The sequence below is a fragment of the Neophocaena asiaeorientalis genome, unplaced genomic scaffold, assembly GCF_003031525.2.
Source record: "Neophocaena asiaeorientalis asiaeorientalis breed wild unplaced genomic scaffold, Neophocaena_asiaeorientalis_V1.1 scaffold70, whole genome shotgun sequence".
Lineage (NCBI taxonomy): Eukaryota > Metazoa > Chordata > Mammalia > Artiodactyla > Phocoenidae > Neophocaena > Neophocaena asiaeorientalis.
The window spans coordinates 10,835,980-10,856,744 of NW_020175410.1; the positions used below are offsets into that span (position 1 = coordinate 10,835,980).

Here is a 20,765-nt window from a genome sequence, read left to right on the forward strand (position 1 = left end):
GTACAGACTGAGGGAAGAGAATGGACATGAAGGATAAAGAAGACTCAGACCCCAAAGCAGGGTCTGAGCAGGGTGGGGGCAGCCATTACTGGCAACTGCACAGGCAGAGCATCATAAGCAGCCCCAGCCTCTGTATGGAGCCACACTGCTGCAGTCTGTGCCCCATCACACCGAAAGCCTGCACGGGTGCCTCTTGTTCCACCACTGCTCCCCTCTGGGGCAGAAGTCCTGGTGCTGGGAGCAGGAAGAGCTCACACTGAAAGGGAACAGAACCAGCACAGACCTGACCCCTCAGAGCTTCTGCCTCAGCAAGTTGGGACCTGACCCTGCTCCCAATAGGGTGGAGACAACCACTGAGCAAATGGTAAGCCCGGGCTCACACCTGACCCCAGCCAAAGCCCCTTTCTCCAGCTCCACCTCCAACCAAGGTGACACCTGCCAGCACACCGTGAGGAAAGACATAACTTGTGTTCACATCGAATCTAGCTCCCAACCAAAGCTACCAGGCACACATAGACAGTAGAGGGACACACCCACATGAGGACACCCCTTCAAGACTACAATAGGTAACTATTTCACCTAATTTCATAGAGACAGAGAAAGTTAAGCAAAATGATAAGACAGAGGAACTGGTCTCAATTGAAAGAGCAAAAGAAAAAACCTGAAAAAAATAAATAATGAAATAGAAATAAACAATATACCAGGTAAATAATTCAAAGCAGTAGTAATAAAAATGCTAACTGAATTAGGGAAAGGAATAAACAGAGTGAGAATTTTAACAAGGAACTAGAAAGTATAAAAAAGGATCAGAACTGACGAATACAATAACTGAAATGAAAAACACACTAGAAGGAATGAATAGCAAATTAGGCAATACAGAAGAATGCACAAGTGATCTGGAAGACAGAATAATAGAAATCACCCAATTAGGACAGCAAAAAGAAAATTAAAATTAAAAAATGAGAAGAGTTTAAGAGATCTCTGCGATAAAATGAAGCATACCAACATTCACATTATAGGGGCCCCAGAAGGAGAGGAGAGAGAGAAGGGGATCAAAAACGTATTTGATGAAATCATGCCTGAAAATTTCTCAAACCTGAAGAAGGAAACGAATATCTAGGTACAGGAAGTACAGAGGGTCCCAAACAAGGTGAACCCAAACAGACACATACCAAGACATATCATAATTTAAAATGGCAAAAGTAAAAGAAAAAAAAGGAAATTCTAAAGGTAGCAAGAGAAAAACAAAGAGTCATATACAAGGGAACCCCCATAAGACTATCTGATGATTTTTCTGAAGAAATTTTGCAGGCCAAAAGAGAGTGGGACATGATATATTCAAAGTCCCGAAAAGGAAAAACCTGCAATCTAGAATAGTCAACCCAGCAAAATTATCATTTAGAATTGAAGGAGAGACAAAGAACTTCTCAGACAAGTAAAAACTAAAAGAATTCATCAATACTAAACCTACCCTATAAGAAATGTTAAAGGGTATTCTCTAAGTGGTAAAGAAAAGGCTATAACAAGAAGAATCTATAGGAAAGAAAAAAAATCTCACTAGTAAAGGCAAACATATAGTAAATGCTAAAGATCAAACACTTAAATAAGCTAAGATAAAGATTTTTAAAAATCATTAAGTATAACTACAATAAACAGTTAAGGGATAAACATGAAAATGTAAAATATGACATCAAAAACACAAAATGTGGAAGAGAGGAGTTAAAAAAAAATGTAGATCCTTTAAAATGTGTTTCAACTTAAATGACTACCAGATTAAAACAAGTACATATAGTTAAAGGTCAGCATATATGAACTCCATAGTAATCACAAATCAAAAACTTACGATACACAAAAACAGAGAGAAAGGAACACAAGCAGACAACTAGTGAAAAGTATCAAACCTCAAGGGAAGAAACAAAAAGAAGAACACAGAAGAACTACAAAGCAAACAAGAAAGCAAGTAATAAAATGGAAATAAGTACATACCTATTAATAATTACCTAAATGCTCTAATCAAAAGACAAAAGGTGGCTGACTGAATAAAAAACACCACCTATCTATATACTGCTTACAAAAGACTCACTTCAGAGCTAAAGACAAACACAGACTGAAAGGGAGAGGATGTTAAAAGATATTTCATGCCAACAAAACTTGCAAGAAAGCAGGAGTAGCAATACCCATATCAGACAAAATAGACTTTAAACAAAGTCCATAAAAAAAGACAAAGAAGGACGTTATATAATAATAAAGGGATCAATACAAAAAGGATATTACACCTGTTAACATATATGCCCTCGGGCTTCCCTGGTGGGGCAGTGGTTAAGAATCCGCCTGCCAATGCAGGGGACACGGGTTCAAGCCCTGGTCTGGGAAGATCCCACATGCTGTGGAGCATCTAAGCCCGTGAGCCACAACTACTGAGCCCACGTGCCACATCTACTGAAGCCCATGCGCTCTACAGCCTGTGCTCCACCACGAGAGAAGCCACTGCAATGAGAAGCCCGTGCACTGCAACAAAGAGTAGCCCCCCCTGCTCGCTGCAACTAGAGAAAGCCCGTGCAGAGCAACAAAGATCCAACACAGCCAAAAATAATAAATAAATTTTTTTTGAAAACATATATGCCCTCAATATAGGAGCACCTAAATATACAAAACAAATACTAACAGTCATAAAGAAAGAAACTGCCAGGAATACAATAATAGTAGGAGACTTTAACACCCCACAGACATCAATGGACAGATTTTCCAGACAGAAAATCAACAGGGAAACATAGTCTTAAATGACACACGAGACAAGTTGAACTTAATGGAATCTATAGGACATTCCATCCAATAACAGCAGAATACACATTCTTTTCAAGTGCACATGGAATGTTTTCCAAGATAGATCACATCCTAGGCCACAAAACTAGTGTCAACAAATTTAAGAGAATATAATTATATCAAGCATTTTTTTCTGACCACAATATGAAACTAGAAATCAATTACAGAAAGAAAATGGGAAAAAAACAAACACAGGGGACTAAATAACATGCTACTAAAAAAAATGGCGGGCTTCCCTGGTGGCACAGTGGTTGAGACTCCACCTGCCGATGCAGGGGACACGGGTTCGTGCCCCGGTCCAGGAAGATCCCACATGCTGCGGAGCGGCTAGGCCCATGAGCCATGGCCACTGAGCCTGCACGTCTGGAGCCTGTGCTCCGCAACGGGAGAGGCCACAACAGTGAGAGGCCCGCATACCACAAAAGAAAAAAAAAAAAAAAAAGGCTCAATGAAGAAATCAAAGAGAAAATCAGAAAATACCTTGAGACAAATGGAAATGGAAACACATGTTCCAAAATGTATGGGATGCAGCAAAATCACTTTTATGAGGAAAGCTTATAGTGATACAGACCTTCCTCAAGAAACAAGAAAAATCTCAAATAAACAATATAACTTACCATCTAAAGGACTCAGAAAAAGAAAAAAGAAAGCCCAAAGCCAGCGGAGGGAAGGAAATAATAAAGATCAGACAGGAAATAAATAAAATAGAGACAAAGAAACAATAGAGAAAATCAATGAAACCACAAGTTGGTTTTCTGAAAAGATAAACAAAATTGATAAACTTTTAGCCAGACTCATCAAGAACAAAAGAGAGAGAACCCAAATAAACAAAATAAGAAACGAAAGAGGTGAAATAACAACCAACCACAGAGATAACAAAAAACTCGTAAGATATACTATGAACAGTTATATGCCAACAAACCAAGTGTTGTCAAGAACGTGGAGGAACTGAGGCTCACATACACTACTAGTGAGAATGTATATAATGGTAAAGCCACTTTGAAAACAGTTTGACATTTTAAGTTAAATATACATTCTCTATACAATTCAGCCATTATACTTTGTGATATTTACCCAAAAGAAATGAAAGCATACTGCATAAAAATATTTCTACATGAATGCTCATAGCATTTTTATTTGTAATGGGGAAAATTGGAAACAACCCAAATGTACACCAAAAAGTGACCGGATAAGTGGAACCAGAGAGTTGGCACCGCACGCAATACCTTTGTGGACTGTGTGCTCCTCGAGGACAAGGAAATCAAAGCAGAGCAAAGTGCCTGGAACATAAGGTCTGTGCTGTTTCTCATTCGAGTCTGGATTTCTACCCACCAGAGTTATACAAACCTTAAAATATAAGATTGAGGTATTTATGCCTTGTGTCTTTTTTGCACCTTAATTCACTGGCAAGCATCCCTCGTACCAAGTTGAGAGCCGTGTGGCTGACAGGGTCTTGGTGCTCCGGCCGGGTGTCAGGCCTGAGGCTCTGAGGTGGGAGAGCCAAGTTCAGGACATTGGACCACCACAGACCTCCTGGCCCTATGTAATATCAATCGGTGAGAGCTCTCCCAGAGATCTCTGTCTCAACCCTAAGACCCAGCTCCACTCAACGACCAGCAAGCTCCAGTACTAGACACCCCATGTCAGACAACTAGCAAGACAGGAATACAACCCCACCCATTACCAGAGTGGCTGCCTAAAATCGTACTAAGCTCACAGACACCCCAAAACACACTACCAGATGCGGTCCTGCCCACCAGAAAGACAAGATCCAGCCTCATCCATCAGAACACAGGCACCAGTCCTCTCTACCAGGAAGCCTACACAACCCACTGAACCAACCCGACCCACTAGGGGCAGAAGCCAAAAGCAACAGAACTATGAACCTGCAGCCTGCAAAAAGGAGACCCCAAACACAATAAGCTGGGCAAAATGAGAAGACAGAGAAATAGGCAGCAGATGAAGGAGCAAGACAAAACCCCACCAGACCAAACAAATGAAGAGGAAATGGGAAGTCTACCTGAAAAAGAATTCAGAGTAATGATAGTAAAGATGATCCAAAATCCTGGAAATAGAATGGAGAAAACACAAGAAACATTTAACAAGGACCTAGAAAAACTAAAGAGCAAAGGAACAATGATGAACAGCAAAATAAATGAAATAAAAAATTCTCTAGAAGAAATCAATAGCAGAATGACTAAGGAAGAAGAATGGATAAGTGACCTGGAAGATAAAATAGTGGAAATAACTACCACAGAGCAGAATAAAGAAAAAAGAATGAAAAGAATTGAGGACAGGGCTTCCCTGGTGGCGCAGTGGTTGAGAGTCCGGCTGCCGATGCAGGGGACATGGGTTCGTGCCCCGGTCCAGGAAGATCCCACATGCTGCAGAGCGTTTGGGCCCGTGAGCCATGACCTCTGAGCCTGCACGTCTGGAGCCTGTGCTCTGCGGGGGGAGAGACCACAATAGTGAGAGGCCCACGTACCGCAAAAAAAAAAAAAAGAATTGAGGACAGTCTCAGAGACCTCTGGGGCAACAATAAATGCAACAACATTCAAATTATAGGGGTCCTAGAAGAAGAAGAGAAAAAGAAAGGGACTGAGACAATATTTGAAGAGATTATAGTTGAAAACTTCCCTAATATGGGAAAGGAAATAGTCAAGTCCAGAAAGCACAGAGAGTCCCATACAGGATAAATCCAAGGAGAAACATGCCAAGACACATATTAATCAAACTATCAAAAATTAAATACAAAGAAAAATATTAAAAGCAGCAAGGGAAAAGCAACAAATAACATACAAGGGAATCCCCATAAGGTTAACAGCTGATCTTTCAGCAGAAACTCTGCAAGCCAGAAGGGAGTGGCAGGACATATTTAAAGTGATGAAAAGGAAAAAGCTATAACCAAGATTACTCTACCCAGCAAGGATCTCATTCAGATTCAATGGAGAAATTAAAACCTTTACAGACAAGCAAAAGCTGAGAGAATTCAGCACCACCAAACCAGCCTTACAACAAATACTAAAGGAACTTCTCTAGGCAGGAGACACAAGAGAAGGAAAAGACCTACAAAATCAAACCCAAAGCAATTAAGAAAAAGGTAATAGGAACATACACATCAATAATTACCTTAAATGTAAATCGATTAGATGCTCCATCCAAAAGACACAGACTGGATGAATGGATACAAAAACAAGACACATATATATGCTGTCTACAAGAGACCCACTTCAGACCTAGGGACAATGCAGACTGAAAGTAAGAGGATGGAAAAAGGTATTCCATGAAAATGGAAATCAAAAGAAAGCTGGAGTAGCAATTCTCATATCAGATAAAATAGACTTTAAAATAAAGAATGTTACAAGAGACAAAGAAGGACACTACATAATGATCAATCCAAGAAGAGGATATAACAATTGTAAATATTTATGCACCCAACATAGGAGCACCTCAATACATAAGGCAAATGCTAACAGCCATTAAAGGGGAAATCGACAGTAACACAATCATAGTAGGGGACTTGAACACCCCACTTTCACCAATGCACAGATCAACCAAAATGAAAATAAATAAGGAAATACAAGCTTTAAATGATACATTAAACAAGATGGACTTAATTGATATTTACAGGACATTCCATCCAAAAACAACAAAATACACTTTCTTCTCAAGTGCTCAGGGAACATTCTCCAGGATAGGTCATATCTTGGGTCACAAATGAAGCCTTGGTAAATTTAAGAAAATTGAAATTGGACTTCCCTTGTGGCACAATGGCTAAGAATCCACCTGCCAATGCAGGGGACATGCATTCGAGCCCTGGTTCAGGAAGATTCCACATGCTGCAGAGCAACTAAGTCCGTGTGCCACAACTACTGAGCCTGCGCTACAGAGTCCGCGAGCTACAACTACTGAGCCTGCACGTCACAACTACTGAAGCCTGCACGCCTAGAGCCCATGCTCTGCAACAAGAGAAGCCACTGCAATGAGAAGCCCACGCACTGCAACAAAGAGTAGCCCCTGCTCTCCACAACTAGAGAAAGCTCACACACAGCAATGAAGACCCAACACAGCCAAAAATAAATTAATTATTTTAAAAAAGAAAAGAAAATTGAAATTGTATCAAGTATCTTTTCCAACCACAACACTATGAGACTAGATATCAATTACAGGAAAAAAACTGTAAGAAATACAAACATATGGAGGCTAAACAATACACTACATAATAACCAAGAGATCACTGAAGAAATGAAGAGGAAATCAAAAAATACCTTGAAAAAAATGACAATGAAAACACGATGACCCAAAACCTATGGGATTCAGCAAAAGCAGTTATAAGAGGGAAGTTTATAGCAATACAATCCTACAAAAACCAGACAAAGATGTTACAAAAAAAGAAAACTATAGGCCAATATCACTGACGAACATAGGTGCAAAAATCCTCAACAAAATACTAGCAAACAGAATCCAACAGCACATTAAAAGGGTTACACACCATGATCAAGTGGGATACGCAAATCACTCAATGTGATAAACCATATTAACAAATTGAAGGATAAAAACCATATGATCATCTCAATAGATGCAGAAAGAGCTTTTGACAAAATTCAACACCCATTTATGGTAAGAACTCTACAGAAAGTAGGCACAGACGAACTTACCTCAACATAATGAAAGCCATATATGACAAACCCAGAGCCAACATCATTCTCAATGGTGAAAAACTGAAACCATTTCCACTAAGAGCAGGATCAAGACAAGGTTGCCCACTCTCACCACTATTATTCAACAAAGTTTTGGAAGTTTTAGCCATAGCAATGAAAGATGAAAAAGAAATAAAAGGAATCCAAATCAGAAAAGAAGAAGTAAAACTGTCACTGTCTGCAGATGACATGATGCTATACATAGAGAATTGTAAAGATGCTACCAGAAAACTACTAGAGCTAATCAATGAATTTGGTAAAGTAGCAGGATACAAAATTAATGCACAGAAATTTCTTGCATTTCTTTATACTAATGATGAAAAATCTGAAAGCAAAATTTAGGAAACACTCCCATTCACCACTGCAACAAAAAGAATAAAATATGTAGGAATAAACCTACCTAAGGAGACAAAAAACCTGTGTGCAGAAAACTATAAGACACTGGTGAAAGAAATTAAAGATGATACAAACACATGGAGAGATATACCATGTTCTTGGATTAAAGAGAGATCAGCCTGTGCTTTGTGACTACCTGGAGAGGTGGGATAGGGAGGGTGGGAGGGAGACGCAAGAGGGAGGGGATATGGGGACATATGTATACGTATAGCTGATTCACTTTTTTATACAGCAGCAACTAACACAACAATGTAAAGCAACTATACTCCAATAAAGATGTTAAAAAAAGAAAAAAAAGGGACCGGATAAACGAACTGTGGTATGTCCATACAATGAACTAGTCAACAAAAATAAGGAATCAATTGCTGATACACACCTACATGAATGAGTCTTGACATAATTATTCTGAGTAAAAGAAGTCAGTCAAAAGAGTACCTACTGCATGATTTCATTTATATAACATTCTAGGAAATGTAAAGTAATGGACAGTGACAGAAAGCAGATCAGTTGTTTGGGGGGTGGAGAGAAGCAGGAGCGAGGATGAAAAAGGCACAGGAGAAAACTTTTGGGGGATGATGAATATGCTTATTATCGTGATTGTGGTGATGATTTTATGAATGTGTATACATTAAAATTTATTAATTTGAATACTTTAAATGTGTGTCATTTCTTTAATATTAATCATACTTCAATAAAGCTGTTAAAAAAAATCAAATGACAGAGCCCGTTAACCCCATGCCAAAGAGCAAGGAGAGGAAATAAAACTGTCACTAGAAAACTCTTGTCGCCTGAGGTAAACTTCATAAAAAAACTTCATAAAAAAAAAACTTCACAAAAAAAAAAACTGAGTTTTTGCCGGGAAAACAGATATAAATAGGAAAATTCCTAACTGTTCCACACAAGCAAGTGTAATTTACCAGTGTCACAATCTGTCTAAAAAATCTGTTAATTTAAGTGCATAAGGTAAAGTCTCTGCCAGTTCTAGCCCTTTTTTTTTAGAAAAAAACACAATGAAATATTGAAGAACTACAGTCTGAAATTCTCCTGAATAGTAACATACTATGTATTCAGGGTTTTTCACCTTGATTTAAGCCATATTTCTTGGTTATTTAAATAATACAAATGGAAATAAAACATACAATGAACTACATAACTAAATAGCCAGAAATTTAGTAGTGTTAAAAAAAAGTGTGTCAGTTACCTGAAGTGTCAGGATATTACCTTGGCTTAGCGGTGCTGTGAGTCTGCAGAGAACTTTTGCATACATAGAAGGACACAGGCAGATGGCATTTAACCTAACATACAGAGACCCTTCAACCTTAAACGCCTACAGTAGGCACCGAAATTGATAGAAACCCACAGATACATGCCCAGGAATCTCAGAAATTCAAAATAAATAATAAATAAATAAACACCCACTTCAGGATTCATTAGGTTGTATTTAGAAAGAAAAAGTAAAAGCTTCACAAAATACTGTAATAAAATTTTTCACATACTGAGGTACCCAGTGGTGTGTTGGTAAATGTTCAATAACTGGCTTGAGGGAAAGGGAGCAAGCCCTGGTTTGCAGCATTTGCCACTTTTTGTGGTGTAAATACCCTAACCGTGGCTGGTTTCAGGCTGCTCTGAATTCACCAGAGCAAGCTGAAAGGAGAAGCACACAGTCGGTGCTCCTGAGCTTGAGCACAGCTAGGACAAGCACCCCACTGGAAATATCTCAAGTGTGAATATAAGCTAACTCCAACCCTATAAGACAAATAAACTACGCTTCTAGGAAATGCCTGTGTGTTTTATTCTTTGTGGATGACTTTTCAATTCTGAAGCTACCTTTTAACACAATTTCCACTTGAAAACAAATGATCTTTAGGATGCAGGAGACATTACCCATCATCAAATATTTGACATTTCTTAATACTGAGGCATTGAACAAATCTGCTTTTTCTTTAACAGGAATCTTTATACATTCAAACTTGATTCAGATTAAATGCTAACTGTGAGTCCCCAAAAAGTGAAAAGGAAACAAACAAGATACAACATTTTCATACTGATTTTAGACAAGGATTAACTTAAGGTAACTTGTTAGTCAAGGGGAGGATGTTTAGGATTAAGTTAATCATCTCTGCCGTCACAGAACTTGCGTGCCCCACCTTGCAGCAGAGGTGTGGGGATATGTTTGTAATTTTTGTTTTGGGGGAGGGCTGTTTTGCAATCATAGGAATTAGAAGGGGAGATCAAAAGCCATCTTTTTGTGGTGTTTTCCACAAAGAGACTTTCTTCAAAGCATAACTTCATAAGGAAAACTAACAGAAGGAAATAAACTTATCAAACTGGAAATTCAACAAAGAGGGAAAAAGCAAGAGCAACAACAGCTCCAGCATTTCAACACAACTGTAGCAAAGAAATAATAAAAGGAGTAACAAAAGAGCAGACATATACCCAAGTTCTGAGTCTGACTGCAGCTGGAGCACTGAGGGGTCTGTGTCCCACTGCAGGGTCCTAATCGTGCAGCACAAAGGAAAAAAAGAACACAGAGAATTAACAAAAGGGGAGGGAAACAAACCAAACCAAACCATGTCATTCATCAAGGCAATGGCATATACAATGTATACACAGAACATCTCCCCACTTTGTCACCCTGGCAACCCCCAGGAGCCAGGAAGACCCCGTGAATATCAATTGACAAGAGAAAGTGAGGGGCTGTCCTTTCCTTTGAACAACTGTTTGATATTGGAAGCTATGGTTGTTTTCATGGAAGGAAGCCCAGAGCTAAATATTCAAATATTCATCCACTCACACACACCCTTTTTGCTTTTGTTTCATTCTACACTGGAGCCTGATTGATTTCAGCATGTAAACTGCTTCATGTATACCCCAGAGCCCAGTCACACCTGGGAGCAACAAGCATCTCCCATGCAATGATGAGAATCAAATGCAAGGGTTCGAATGGGCCACAGCAGGAGCATCTGGGGAAGTCTGGCCAGGTAGAACATGACTGCAGAACCAGGAGAACAACTGGCTTCCTCGGGTCAGTTACTGCAAATACAACGCATTAGATTTCGAGGCTCATGGGTATTTTGTTGTTTTTTTATTTATATATTACACCAAGATGGTGACCAACAATAATATCATTTGTCTCTAAAGATGCCAGGGATATCTTACACCTTCTAAATATTTCACAAGAGATAGCACAAAGTATCAACAGTTACCAAGGTTACCAATGATTATCAATTTCCCTTGTTATTTCTCCATCACATAAAAGGAGATAAGTAGCTCTTCCATGAACAGAGTGCACACAAGGACCTTTCTCAGGCAGGACCTTTAAATTCCCTGCACGTTAAGTAGTTACAGGTGAGTCAGGCATAAAGTTACCTGGTAGACAACCGATGGATGGTAGGGACTTCGGGGTCAGGCATCTGAGACTCAAATTGTGCCTCCGGGACTTACCAGCTGTGTGACACTGGACATGTTGCTTAAGTTCTCAACCCCTGCACCCTTTTACTTGCTCTGAGTGTGGCCCACAGACCAGGAGCATGAGCGTCTCAGGGAGCTTGTTGGAAATGCCAAGACTCGGGTCTCACCCAGACTCACTGACTCCACGCTACAGTGTAATAAGGCCCCAGGTGATGTGATTTGTGGGCACCTTGAAGTCTGAGAAGCCCTGCTCAGTTTCCTTGTCTGTGAGGATTTCCCATGACTTATGAGACAATTCATGACCTGGCTTGTAGCTATCTCCCCAGTTTATCTCTAAGTGCTGCCCCCTCCCTCACTGTGTCTTCCCTGATGTTCTTCCCCCAAAGAGCTGTGTGGCTCATGCCTTTGCTTGTTTCTGTCTTTTGGCTCAAATGTCACCTGCCCAGAGAGGCTTTCCTTCTCTCACCACCCTACCCCAAGCAACACTTCCTTGTCACTCTTCATCCCGTTCTCTTATCCTGCTTTACTTTCTTCATAAAGTGTCTTCACCTATGATTTTATTATACATCAGTTTATGACTGTTTGTTGTTTAACTCTGGACTTAAGCCTCATAATGACAGGAGCAGCTATATCTCTACATTACAGGGATATATGCCTAGACCCATGCGTGGCATACACGTTTATATAATACAGTATTAGTTGAATGAATGGATGGATGGATGGACTCTCTCTGGATTTCTATAGGGACTACATGCAATTATACCTATAAAATACAAAATAATTATTTGATAAACCGTAGCTGCTCTTACTATACCACATCCACTATAACTACTCCCAATGTTTCTTTGAGTCAGTGCCCCACGTATGTAAAGATCCCACCTAAGCTCCTCCTGTAGAAGTATCGGAATGCAGTTTCACAGCTTCCCTTATTAGTTCTGGTCATGCTCTTGTCCTCTTACCTAAATGCACTGAAAGATGACAGCTGAAGTGAGAACACAAATTGGCCATTGTTTCTTAGACCAATGCTTCTCAAACTTTAATGCACAGATAGCTGGGAACATTGTTAAAAATGCAGATTCTGATTTAGTAGGTCTGGGGTGGCCTGAGATTCTACATTTCTGACAGCTCCAAGGGATGCAGATGCTGCTGGTCTGTGGACCACACTTCGAGTAGCAAGGTCTGGACTTAGATCAGTAGTTTTCAAATTCTAACATGGATCAGAATAACCTGGAGGGATTGTTAAAATACAGATGCTGATCCTCTAGCCCAGGAATTTTGATTTCAGTAGTTCTGGGGTGGGGCCTGAGAATTTGTATTTCTAACAAGTTCCCAGGTAATGCTAACAGCTGACCCTGGAACCACCTTTAGAGAATGACGGGGCTAGACTATTGCCTCCATTAGTCAGCAGGCAGAAAGCATCACTGATCCTCAAATACATCAGTGTCTAAACCAGTGATTAACTCAAGACTGGCCTAAGGCCCAGGCCATTTTCAAACCAATTAAATCAGAAGGTCTCTGGTGGGACCCAGGCATCTGGATTTTTTTAAACTCTCCAGGTGATTCTCCTGTGCAGCCAGCGGTGAAAACTACTGCTCTGCACTCATTCTCTGTCCAAGGAAAGCAACTCTCCCTGGCTCTGCACGCTGATTCCATCACCTCCTTTCAAATCGGGGAAGTAACCGAATCCATTACAGTGATTCATCCTTGCTGTTCACGTATCACTGGGGATCAAACCTTTTATCTTTATGGATATTTCTTCGGCTATAGACAGAGGAGCAGCCTCTGGCTCTGGATCACTGTGAGAAACACTCCCTCATAAGGAATGGGATCAGCTCCTTTGCCCTCAGGTTTCTGATGGGACGACTTTTATTTGCCTTTTTTCGTTCCTCCTAGGCAGGTGAAGAATGTGGCAGCTCCCAGGCGGTCACAGCTATTCTGTTATTTATCCGACGGCTCACCTGAACTCACTGTATCCTTAAAGAAGTGAAAAGATGATTCTCTCAGAATCACTCACCTCACAAGCCCACAGATGAGCAGTGTGGAGTTTGCATTTTACTCAGCCAGAACAACAAAGGAGGTCTCTGGCACTAACCCACAACAGTCCTGCCCTCACCCCTGTCACGCATGTGTTCCCCAGTAAAAGAAATCATAGTCATTGCCATTAACGAGCAGTGTGGTAAGGAGTCAAGCCGAGGATGCTATCAAGTGTGCTAATTTTTTCTTCTCATTTTTCCCATTATTATCTGTGGAGTGGTCAGACTTACACAGAGTGCACTTTTTCTTTGAAAAGGAACTTAAAGTCAGTACACTGAATAAACAATGTGTTTCCGAGGGTAGCCTAGGAATGTGTATTAAACGTTTGCTGAATTCCTTCTGTGCAAACTTGCAGAAAAACTTCCCTGTAGATAGCAGCACCTTGGAGAGGGCCTCACCTCAGCCTAGGGGTCTTGGCTTGTGTTCTGGGCTCGGATCCACTGTGTGTCGTCAGGAAAGTCTGCTGTCCTTAGCAAAAGGAGGGTGCAGGCCTAGAGGCCCTGTAGGGTTCTTTTCTGCCTGATATGTTAAAACGTCAGATGACTATTAAACTGCCTTTCTGCTTTCTCTTCTCCAGCTGGAATACTTTTCTTTAACCAACTGACATAGTTCTTACTTTTTAACCGTCTTATCATCAAATTACTGTATCATTGAAAGTAAAATGATGGTTTCCCCACAGCTTCTTGGACAGTTTGAAATCTTGCCAGGTAGTTTATTTTTTAAATGAAAGAAGTAGTAAAACTGTAAGTAAATATATGTGAACTTAATATATTATCACAAAGTATTTTCATACAGAAATCACCCTGTTTACTATAGTAATTAGTTCTAGTTATCAGTCCTCTCTGGAATGGACCAATCAATGCATGCAGGGACAGAATATTTTTATAAAAATATTCATTTAATTGTTCAATAAATTCCTATTAAGAGCCTAATATGTAAACTACTGTGCTAGAGGATTAAAAGAACTCCTAAGGAAACTGCAACTCTTATGGGGAGATAAAACATATAAATAGTTTCTCAGAACAAGGAAGAAAGTAAAACAAGCCCTGTAAGCACCACATTTATGCTGTGGGACATGGGACTTGCACTTAAGAATCTTACATTTTAGTAAAGGAATGAGACCTATGAATATTTATACCTAATGATATGCATACTGATAATATATACAAGGAAAAAAGTAGTTCCAATCACTTGCCCAGGGCCTGGCAAAGTTTAAAGTTTCAATCAATGTTAGCTGAAAAAAGTAAGTAAATGCCATAAGAAAGATTAATACTAATGATAGCTATGATTTCCTTTCAGTGAGTGTTTATTCTGTGCCAGCCACCCAGGCACTGGACTATACTTTCATTATCCTTTGGAGGCCAGAGCAGGGAGACACCTTCCCTCTTGAAAAGATCAGAGATTCCATTCGACCCGGTTTTTGAAAGATGGAGCAGGACTGGGACATAAACTCATTTTTCATCAGTGCCTTGTTTATTTTAGGCAGCTGAGTTAGTCTACTAGTTCTAATAAGACTTCTAGATCTAGTAAGTTGTATTTTAGATGCCAATTTACCAATCTGTCATGAGAACAATAACTGACTGCCAGGCTGAGCAATTATACAAGCCTGACAAAGTCTTCTTCCCTTGAAGACCAGCTTCCTGGGAAGCCAGGCAACTTTAGCAGCATCTTTAGAATTAGAACACGTGAAGCTGAACGTTTAACTATTACGGCTTCTCCCTGTCCTACGCCCATGTCCACATTCTTCAGCAACACTAGACATACCTCCCTCACTTCTGCCACAGCCTCCATTTCCCCCAATTTCTTGGGATGACCAACAGAACCTGTTTTGATGAATGTAATCTTTCTTGAACTCTGTCAATCAGATTTTGTTCGGTGTTCCTGTCTGGGAAACCATCTTGGTTTTGTTTGCTTATTTTTAAGAGTTGTGTTTGTCTGCTCTGATCAATTGTAGGTTGATTTCTTAGGTTAGCTCTCTGAGGGCCCAAGGGAGGATCTCTTTCCTATGGAACCTGCAATTTGCCCAGATCCTGAATAACCCAATAATTCCTTACCTAGTCTGGCATCATCATGGCTCTATGGTCCCATGGTTGGATCGGCAGTTCTGGACACACCGTTTAAGGTCACGTTTCCTAACTTTGTTTCAAAATTCTAGGTACAGGAGCTTCCCACACCATGGAAAATAATCATTCACCTATTTGATCCTAAACATGCCAAACAATGTAGGCTCTGGCATCTCATCTAAAAAGGCCTACCATGTAACAGTTAGTTTATAATTTGGGGAAAATTTGTTTTTCAATATTTCTTTAAAAAAAAAAAGAAGCAAAACGCCAAAATTTTTCAAACTCGCAGTGACCTATGAAAAGACTAACAGAACTTTATATTTTAAACCTTTTAACAATTCGTCACTATCCAGCTTCTTAATAAAATTCTCCCTACACTGGCCCAATATTATTTGCTCAGTTTCGGTTTATTAGATAGAGGGAAGTGAAAATTCAAACGAATTCAAACGAAACAAACAAAAGAAAACAATCCCTGGCCCTCTGCTGAAAGTATAACAGGAGTAAAAGACATGATGTCTGTTTTGTGTAACCTTGTTCTCTGATGAGTCGTTAATTTCTTCCTGTTCAGCGGCAAGTTAGTGGTTTCTTCTTCCCATCTTTTTTAGACTCCAGAGTAGACAGCCTTAATATTCTTCCCTTAAAGAATATCTTTGCTCTTACATTTTTTTTTTGGTTTTGGTTATAAGAAAGAGATGTCTGATAAATACTTGGAAGGCAGTAGTAAAGAACTGTCATCTGTCATGATAGTATTCAATGCGGCTGAGGCACGCTCATATATGCTGGTGGCATTTTAAATTAGTTCTTTGGGAAAGCAATATGGAGCAAGAATCATAAACACAGAATTACTCCAGGACTCGTTTCACTTCCAGGAACTCAGCCTACGGAAATAAAATAACACAAGCAATAATAACAAAAATGATGACGATGATGGTAACAATGACCTCCAAATTATCAAATCCCAAGGCTAATTCTTCTTTCTCAGCCTTGATCTCTATGATTCTGGTGACTATTTTCTCCTTCATAGCATGCTATTTCTTTTAGTTTTCCTGACCCTAAAAATCTTGTTTCTTTTCCTCCTCTCTCACTGTAACTTTGGAAGGGTCCTTATTCTGTCCATCCCCGTAAAGACAGACATTCCCCAACCAGGGTTATTTCTTCTCCCCTCACCTTTATGCTCTAACTGTAGGTGATCCCAAAGATGTCCATATATCTTCAGCAAAAAATAACCCCAACGTCCTCATCAGCCTTGAACTCCAAGTCCCACCTTTTTACATGCTTTTTGGACATATCCATCTGTAACACCAAAGCCATTTCACCCTTCCTTGTCTCATCTGTCTTTCCTTTCCTTCTCTATTGCCACAGTCCTCATTCAGACCTTCGGTCCTTTTTATCAGACCAATGGTTCCCCCAAACTCGTCTGCAAATCTTGAAAGCATTATTAAAATGCAGTGGCCCAGATCTCACCTTAGACCTGTGCCCTAGGTATCTGTGTTTTTAATAAGCTGCCAAGTAAATTCAATAGATAGCCACTAGATATGGAAGCCAGGAATCTGAACTATCTCCAAGGCCATACTTGCCCCCCAGACTTTGATCTCTTTTCATACTGCCTCCTTCACATTCATTCTACATCCCATACTCTTCCTTCCCCCACCATTTTCCTTTGTTTTTGCCTCTCCCATTATCTAGAATGTCCTTTCTCCCACCTCTACTTGTCCAAAGCATAGGCACTATTTAAGGCCCAGCTCAAACGCCTTGCTCTCTAAATATATTTGTCCTCAATAACCTCATTCATAAGTAACTTGTCACTCTATGGGACAAGAACGGAGAAATACCAGCACCTCTTATTTCAGTTCTCTTTGCCAACCTACAACCCACTTGACCTCAATAGCCCTGTATCATGCCTTAAGGCCAAGTCTGAAGATGGTCTAAAGGATGTAATAAGCACTGTTACAAAGCCCAGGGGCCTAAACATGAAGACAAACACACTGTTAGTCCTACCCTACCTTTTTGCCCTGATCCCAGTAATTGGATTTCTGCCTTGTTTCTGGGAGAAATCCTCGCCTTGTACCTCAGTCCTCTAACCACTGCCAATGGTTCCCCTTGAGTAAAGTCCGCCCTCTGGCAACTATAGCCCAGCAATCTTGAACTACCTTGCTATTACCCGGGTCCTCATCTCTCCACTCATCCTGCACCCATCCTATTCAGTTTTTTGTAAGCTGTGCAAGCGTGCACACACGTGCACACAAACACACACATCAATAAACACTTACCTAGTACCTAATATGTGTCAAGACTCTAGGTAGGGTAGTAATGAATCAAAAGCACTTGTCCCACAAGAATATACAAGTTAATTATAGATGATCTGGGAATAATGCTTTATGACATTATTGCTCATCTCTATGAGTACAAATATTGAAGAGCTGTAACTACATAGAAACATTTCCTTAGATGGCTTCAAATTAAATATGTCAATTTACTGGAAGTGGGATCTTTAGAAGTAAGAAGAATTCCTCCATCTTTGTATTCCTTGCAGGACTAGCATTTATTGTGTGTCATACAATAAATTCTCAACTATCTATTGAATGAATGTGACGAATGAATGAACAAATGAATGGTCTTTACTTGCCTTTTCTGCAGATGGGTGTGAATTGTGAGGGCAAGCTGATTCCCAAAGAAATAGATTTTATTTTCTTTATTAAAAAATGAGAGAATAAATCAGGGCATGTCTGCCTAACTCCCTTCATCTCTACCAAGCCACTTACACAGAACTCAGTCTTGTATGGCATAATGTCACCACATGGTGCCAGGAGAATTTTCAGGCTCACTTCCACACTGAAGAAGGACAGCCTATCTTGAAAATGCTGACCTCAAGGCATGAATGGATAAAGAAGCTGTGGTATGCACACACATATATATAATGAAATATTATTCAACCATAAAAAATGAGGAAATCCTACTGTTTGTGACAACATGGATGGACCTTGAAGACATTATGGTAATTGAAATAAGTCAGACAGAAAAAGACAAAACTGTATAATCTCAATGATAGGTGGAATCCAAACAAACCAAACAAACTCATAGAAAAAGAGATCACACTTGTGGTTACTAGAGGCAAAGCGTGGGGGAGCGGGAATTAGATGAAGGGGGTCAAAAGGTACAAACTTCCAGTTATAAGATAAATAAGTACTAGGGCTGTAACATACAACGTGATGATTAAAGCTAACACTGCTGTATGATATACAGGAAAGTTGCTAAGATAGTAAATCCTAAGAGTTCTCACTGCAAGGTGAAAATGTTTTTTCTTTTTTTCTTTTTCTTTTTATTGTACCCATATGAGAAGATGGGTGTTAGCTGAACCTATCGTGCTAATCATTACACAATACATGTAGATCAAACCATCATGCTGTGCGCCTTAAATAGTGATGTATGTCAATCATTTCTCCATAAAACTGAAAAGAATGCTGACCATAATGCTAGTTTGTGCTGAGAATGAAAAAAAGTCCAGCTACCTTCTCTACCAATTGAACTTAGCAACTTTTGTTAGTCCCTGAAGCAACCACCTTGGAGCTCAAATTGTCATCTTCTTCTTTTCTCTTTAAGGTGGAGAGACCTCTCGAGGGCAGAATACCGAGCTCCCCTGAGTCCCACAGTTTTTCTGGACTCTTGTTCACATGTCTTCTCTTTCAAACAAATCACTCGTCACTAATCAGATAAAGAAAACAGTTTGGGCCAATGTGAGCATAGTGCCAAACAGAAAATCTCCAGTCAATGTCATCCCCTAATTTTTTTTCTAAGTGCCATTTCCAAAAGTAATACAGTGAACAATAAGGACATTTTAAAATCCATCACATCACTCAACCTGTCAGAATCATTACCGTGATGTCAATTAATTAAGAATGACATTTAAATAATGAGTTAATGTTTTACCTCCCAGCCTCAATGATTTCCTTACTTTGGTCTGGCAATGACAATGATAAAGATTTTTTCCAGTGTCAGCAGTAAAATTGGAACAGTGCAATACACACTCATACCAGGCTCTTTTTAAAAAGCCTCTTTCTTCATTTACTGTGTGAGAAACCTCCCTCTGTTGGCTAAAGCTCTAACATGGAGCTCTGATACAGGCCACACTAAGCCATACAGGGAGTCCATCTGAGCTGGATTCAAAAAGAAATGCAAGACTTCCCATCACAGAGCAAGGATGTGTTTTCCCCAAATCTTACACAGAGGACCTGCTGTCAAGCAGGCAGTCTCTCTAGAAGAAATCTCAGCAACCCCTTGATAAAAATAGATGTTTACCCTATAACTATAACCAGATGGGTATATACAGCACTCTGCCTGAGACAGAGTGACAGGATATCAACAATTTTTAACTAATCAGTCTATGTGCTACATAAAGAGAAAACCCTAGAGTGTACACTTTGATTTCCAAAGAGACTGACTTTTAATCAGCCTCGAATCAGTGGTTTCAGTCTCCCTTAAGTCCAACTAGCTGGTAGCATCCTGTCAGCTTCTCTTTACATAATGATCATTTAAAGAACTTTGGATGCACAAAATCTTACTCGCCTTATTAAACTACCCCCAAGGTTTTGCATTATTGAATTGTACTTTTCTACCTTTACTAAAACCTCCTTACAGTCTTCCCTTTAGCTTCTGATTCACCAGAGCACCTTAAAAGATAGTGATGTTTTCACCAAAAAGAGTTAAAAATCCTTTGAGGTTCAGGTAGTGCCAGGGAATCCTATGGAGTTCAATTGTGGATGAAGTTAAAAGTCCTGAGGATTGGGCTTCCCTGATGGCGTGGTGGTTGAGAGTCCGCCTGCCGATGCAGGAGACACGGGTTCGTGCCCCTGTCCGGGAGGATCCCACATGCCGCGGAGCGGCTGGGCCCGTGAGCCATGGCCGCTGAGCCTGCACGTCCGGAGCCTGCGCTCCGCAACGGGAGAGGCCACAACAGTGAGAGGCCCTGAGAGGCCCGCGTACAGCAAAAAAAAAAAAAAAAAGTCCTGAGGATTTTCTGTCGGGCATTAAGCCCACGTGGTCCCTGAGCACATTTTCCTCTCCTCAAATTACAAGAGAAAAGCGGTGACCAGGTGCAGCCAGCACAAGCTGACCATGAATAAATTATTCTAATTTCCTTATTTGTGAGTTCAGAGTTCACTAGGCAGTAAGTAGATCGGGGAAAGGCAGAGTTTATCAAATATCTGAATTTTACCCAAAGTATTTTGTCAACATCATACTTAATATTAACTATATAGAGACCTAATGTTCGAAGTGAACAGGAGAGGATCTGCAGACATCTGTCCCAGTTCTGATCTGGAGTCCACATGAAGCTGGAAGC

At 40.1% G+C, this 20,765-nt stretch overlaps 1 protein-coding gene across 4 annotated transcripts in view; it reads right to left on the reverse strand.

Annotated features, from left to right (window-relative positions):
• Positions 1-20,765, reverse strand: part of DYNC1I1 (dynein cytoplasmic 1 intermediate chain 1) — a 333,033-nt gene that overhangs the window by 255,084 nt on the left and 57,184 nt on the right. For 2 of the 4 annotated variants that reach the window (XM_024767038.1, XM_024767037.1), the window contains exon 4: positions 10,356-10,415. The exons of the other annotated variants lie outside the window; for them this stretch is intronic. In XM_024767038.1, the coding sequence (XP_024622806.1) occupies positions 10,356-10,415 (60 nt within the window). The remainder of the gene's footprint in view (positions 1-10,355; positions 10,416-20,765) is intronic. 4 annotated transcript variants of the gene reach the window in all.